General features: G+C 41.0%; 1 protein-coding gene across 1 annotated transcript; it reads left to right on the forward strand.

Moving 5' to 3' along the window:
* The first annotated feature begins 3634 nt into the window (after positions 1-3634).
* LOC134289912 (uncharacterized) lies at positions 3635-5263 on the forward strand. Its single transcript, XM_062856670.1, has one exon. It carries the CDS (start codon positions 3635-3637, stop codon positions 5261-5263), a length of 1629 nt encoding a protein of 542 aa, XP_062712654.1.
* The last annotated feature ends 459 nt before the right edge of the window (positions 5264-5722 follow it).

The following is a 5722-nucleotide window of genomic DNA, read 5'->3' on the forward strand; positions in this document are numbered from 1 at the left end:
TGAAGGCATTCCTGAAGGAGTCCTTGGGTGAATGCCTGGAGGTTTCCTTATAAGAATTCCTGGAGGAACTTATGGAAGAATGTCCGGAGGAATTTCTGCAGGAATCCCTGAGGAAATTTCTGGAGGGACATTTGGAGGAGTTTCTAGAAGAATTCCTGGAGGAAGCTATGAGAAATTCCTGGAGAAATCCTTGATGTAATCCCTGGAGGAATTCCTGAAGGAATCCGTGATGGAATAACAGGATGAAACACTGGAGGGGTTACAGAAGGAATCCTTGAAGGAATTCATGAAATAATTCATGGAGGAATTCCAGCATGAATTGCTGGAGGAATTCCTGAAGGATTTTTTGGAAAAATTCCTGCATGAATTTGTGGAAGAATTACTCGTGGAATTCAATGACGAATCCTTGCAGAAATAACTGGAAAAATCTCTAGAGGAATTTGTGGAGCAATTTCTGGAGGAATCAGTGGAGTCATTCCTGAAGGAATTTTTGGAAGAATCCGTGAAAAAATTCTTGGAGGAATTTCTGGAGGCATGCTTTCAAGAATCATTTGAAAAATTTCTGGAAGATTTTCTGGAGGAATACTTGGAGGAATCCCTGGGGACATTCATAGAGAAAATCCTAGAGAAAGCTTTGGAAAAATTCTTAGAAAAATCCCTGCTGTAATCCTAGGAGGAATTCCAAAAGGAATCCTTAAAGCAATTCAAGGATGAATCCCTGGAGAATTATTAGAGAAACTTCTGAAAGAATCCCTAGAGGTTTTTCTGGAAAAATTTAAAAAAAAATGTAGGAATTCCTGAAAGAATTTCTGGAGGATTTCCTGAAGGAATTCTTTGAAAAATTTCTGGAAAAATATTTGCGACTTCCTGAAGGAATGATTAAAGGAACTCCTCGAGCAAAAGAATTCCTAGAGGGATTTTTGAGGAATATCTAAAAAAATCATTGATGAATCCCTGGAGGAATTCCTGGAGAAATTCCTGGTGAAATCTATGGGGGAATACCTGATGAAATTTTTCGAACAATTCCTGGAACAGTTCCAGGAGAAGATTGTTTTCTGGAGAAAACCGTGGATAAATTCTTGTAGGAATACCTAAAGGAATTCTTGGAGGAATCCATGAAGAATTTTTAAGATGATTTTCTGGAGCAATTAATAGAGAAATTTTTATAGTTGTCCCAGGAGAAATTTCTGGAGAGATTCTTTGAAAAATTCCAGAAAAAAATCCTGAAAAAATGTCTGTAGAAATTCCTGGAGAAATTTCTCGAGGAATTCCTGGAAGAGTTCCGGGAGAAATTTCTTCAGGATTTTCTGGAGAAATCCGAGCAGGAATTCATTTAGGAGTCCTTGCAATTCCTGGAGGAATCTCTGTAGAAATTCCCGAAGGTATTCAAGATGGAATTAACGAAGGAATTTTTGCAGGAATAATGGAGGAGTTCCTGGAGGAATTTCCGAAAGAATTTTTTGAGGATTTTTTTGCGAAACATTCCTGGACAAATTCCTGGATGATTTCCTTGAGGAATCTCTGGGGAAATTCCTGGGGGAATCCATGTTTGAATTCAGGGAGGTATTTCTGGATAAATTCCTGAAGAATTTTTTGGTGGAATAACTAGAGAAATTCCTGGATAAATTCTTTAAGAAATTTCTGGACAAATATTTAAGGCTTCTCGGAGGAATGTCTAGAAGAACTTCTCGAGGATTTTGTGAAGGCTTTTTTTTTTAGTAATTTCTGGAGAAACTCATGGATGGACTCCCGGATGAATTCTCGACGAAATTTCTAGAGGAATCCATGGAGAAATCCCTAAAGGAATTCCTAGAGAAATTCCCAGAAAAGATCCGGGAAAAATCCCTGCTGTAATCCTAGGAGGGATTCCTGAAGGAATCTGTGAAGGAATTCAAGGATGAATCCCTGGAGAATTCCTAGAAAAAATTCTGGAAGAATCCTTAAAGATTTTTCTGGAGAAATTCCTGAAAAAATGAAGTAATTCCTGGAAAAAAAATCTGGAGGATTTCCTGAAGGAATTCTTTGAAAAATTTCTGGAACAGTTTCGGGAGAAGTTTTTTCTGGAGAAATCCGTGGATGGACTCATGGAGGAATACCTAGAAGAATTCTTGGGGGTATCCATGAAGATATTTTTAGAGAATTTTCTGGAGCAAAAACTAGAGAATTTTTTATAGTTGTTCCAGGAGATTCCTGAAAATATTCCAGAAAAAAATCCTGAAAAAAATTCTGTAGAAATCCCTGGAAAAATTTCACGAGGAATTCTAGGAAGAGTTCCGGGACAAATTTCTTCAGGATTTTCTGGAGAAATCCGAGCAGGAATTCCTTAAGGTATCCTTGCAGAAATTCCTGGAGGAATCCCTGTAGAAATTCAAGATGGAATTACTGAAGAAAATTTTGAAGGAATGAATGGAGGAATTTCTGGAGGAATTCCCGAAAGAATTCCTTTGAGGTATTTTTTTTGCGAAACATTCCTGGAGGAATTCCTGGAGAAATTCCTGGATGATTTTCTTCAGGAATCTCTGGAGAAATTTCGGGGAGAATCCATGTTTGCATTCCGGGAGGTATTTCTAGATAAATTCCTCCAGATTTTTTTTGGAGGAATTCATTTATGAATTCTTAGAGGAATAACTGGAGAAATTCCTGGATGACTTCTTTAAGGATTTTCTGGACAAATATTTAAAGCTTCCTGGAGGAATGTCCTCGAGGAATTAATAAAGAATTTTTTTGAGAAATTTCTGAAGAAACTCATGGATGAATTCCCGAAGAAATTTCGGAGGGATCCATGAAGAAATCTCTGGAGGAATTCCTAGAGAAATTCCCGGAAAATATCCGGAAAAAATATTTTAGGATTTTTTGGAGGAATTAATCGTGAAATTTCTGGAAGAATACCTGGAGACAATATTGGAGGAATTCTGGCCGAAATTCTTAGAGAACTTTCTGTAGGAATTGCGGCAGCAATCCCTGGAGGTATTTCATGAGGATTCCTAGAAGAGTTCTAGGAGAAGTTGATTTAGGATTATGTGGAGGATTCCGTGAAGGATTTCTTGGAAAATCCTTGAGAAAAATCTGGTGGAATCCATGGAGGGAGGAATTTCTGAAGAAATTCCTGAAAAAAATCCTATTCCACACAATAACCGAGTGTGTCGTGCGTAGATGTGAAGAAGAAAATAAAGTGTGTTGGCAAGAAGCGTTGTATAGTGTAACCCGTAATCTACCAAAACAAGTGCGTGATACCAAACAACGACATCGCCGAAAGTTACGCTCCCTCGAAAGCACGCAGATACCGAGAGCGAGACGATTACCACAGAACATCAAAAATTTTGTGGTAAATCTCTCGTCCACCGTGTTTACACAAGCAGAGCTGGATCTGCTCAACAAAGGGTTGAATTTCGCTGTTTCTCCTCAATGCGCTCCCCTTGCCGATATAGTCAATAACATTGAAAGCGCCATCCAATACGATAACCACACTGCTAAATCAGCTACTCGTCACAGCGTGAAGCAATGCCTTTTGCGAACGGCAAGCAAAAGGGAGAACGGAAAGTGCCCAAATTTCGATACTTGGTGCACAATTCGGCAGCTGAAAGCCCGTGACGTGGTATATTCCCGAGCAGATAAGGGGAATGCTGTGGTTGTAATGGATCGAGAAGACTATGATTCGAGAGTCCATGCAATGATCAGTGCCGGTCCGTATGAGGAATATAAATTCAAAAACGGCAAAACCAAAGATCCTCTCAACAAAATGATTGAGGAAGTAAATCATACGCGACAGACTGTGGCTCATCTGATGGGCGACGAGAAACTTGAAAGAAAGTTTCATGTTCCGAATCCAACGGTGGCATCTTTATACTGTCTACCGAAGATTCACAAAGATCCCATTGGAATGCGACCCATTTCCTCCAACATCCGCACCCCCACGGAAAAACTGGCAGCTTGGCTGGTGAATGAGATGAAGAAGTACCCTGTTAGGCATGGGAAAAGTGTGAAAAACTCGATCGATTTGGTGAAGAGATTGGAGGGTTTCAAATTGCGGAGGGGGGAAATTTTAGTTTCGTTTGATGTCGCCGCATTGTTTCCCAGCGTACCCGTCACCGAAGCCCTGCACAGCCTACGCCGACATCTAGAACGCAGCCGTGCTCCACCCAACCATATAGAGGCATATCTATCCGTAGCTCAGGTATGCATGAATCAAAACTTTTTCACCTTCAGGGGAAAGTTTTATAAACAGACGTTTGGACTTAGCATGGGTAGCAAGTTGTCCCCACTGCTTGCAGACCTCTTCATGAGCGACTTCGAGGATGAAGCTCAGAAGAAAAAACTGTTTCCGAGAATCTGGTGGCGATATGTAGATGATGTTTTCGCCCCGGTGAAGGAGCGTTACCTCGAGCAGACTCTGGCGATGCTAAATTCACAACACAACACAATCAATTTTACTGTAGAGAGAGAAGTGGAAGGGAGCCTACCGTTTCTCGATTTATTGATCACCAGAAAGGAAGACGACACGTTGAAGTTCGGGTTATACCGCAAACCCACATCAACGGATAGGTATATCACATCTGACTCCAATCACTTTGGAGCTCAGAAGCAAGCTGCTTTTCACTCCATGGCACACCGGCTGTACGATATACCCATGGAGCGCGACGAGTTTGAAAAAGAAAAAAGTCGTGTGTATACAGCAGCTGAGGTGAACGGATACGACAGGCCTTTTGTGAACAAAATTTTGAAGAAGCACAAACGGAAAAACCACCGCAGGAACATTACCACCCTTCAACAGAACCCAGAAGAAACCAGAAGAATTAGCTTGCCGTTTTACCCCAGGATAACCAATCAAATAAAAACAGCCCTTCGCCGACAAAACCTACACGTTGTGCATAAGAGCGACAAGACCCTATGTGACCTTTTATGCAACCTTAAGGACAAGGTACCGCCGGATGAACAATCCGGAATATACGAGATACCATGTAAGGACTGCCCGGCAGTTTACATTGGCCAAACTCGCCGGAAAGTAAAGGTCCGTTTAAAAGAGCACAAAAATGCTGTCCAGTCTTCCAAAGCAACCGAATCCAGCGTGGCAGCGCATACAGTAGACTCCCAACATGAAATTGATTGGAATAATGCCAAACTCGTCAAAAGCGTAAGAAAAACGTTACACTTAAACCCTTGGGAGTCAATGTTCATCAGCAACACACGAAGGCCGTTGATGAATGAAGACGACCCGCCCATTGCGTCGTGTCTTTTTAGTCTGGTAGACACGACTCCCCAGTAGCATCTCTTCTCTTCGGACGTGTACGAACATCGTACGAAAACTGAAGGCAATCAGTCGGACATTGTCCTGTTGATGGGCGACATCGCGCCCGAAACCGGTCGACGAAAGGTAAATTTTAATATCTTGACGATTGTAAGAACTATAAGTGTTATGTTTCGTCTCACGTCGCGCGTATTGTGAATGTTATAAAGGATGACTTATATGTCGAAGTTAAATCCTGAAACTCTATTAATATTTTAGTTTGGGGGTTATTGACTGTGAAAACTTGTACGGCATGGTTTTCGGCTTTTGCAGTCGGAAGACCAGCTAAAACGTTATTTTTTACCTCTGATAGGACGTTTAGGGCCTTTATTGGTCTTTTTTCCCAATCCTCAGAAAATAACCAATAAAGGTCCGTTGGATCAGAGTAAAAAATAACATTTTAGCTGGTCTCCCAACTGTGAAAGCCGAAAAACAACC

This window comes from Aedes albopictus, chromosome 1, assembly GCF_035046485.1.
Source record: "Aedes albopictus strain Foshan chromosome 1, AalbF5, whole genome shotgun sequence".
NCBI classification, from domain to species: Eukaryota; Metazoa; Arthropoda; class Insecta; order Diptera; family Culicidae; genus Aedes; species Aedes albopictus.

Bases quoted from the DNA above. Each gene is read 5' to 3' on its own strand.
- LOC134289912 (XM_062856670.1), top strand. From the start codon at position 3,635: ATGGATCGAGAAGACTATGATTCGAGAGTCCATGCAATGATCAGTGCC.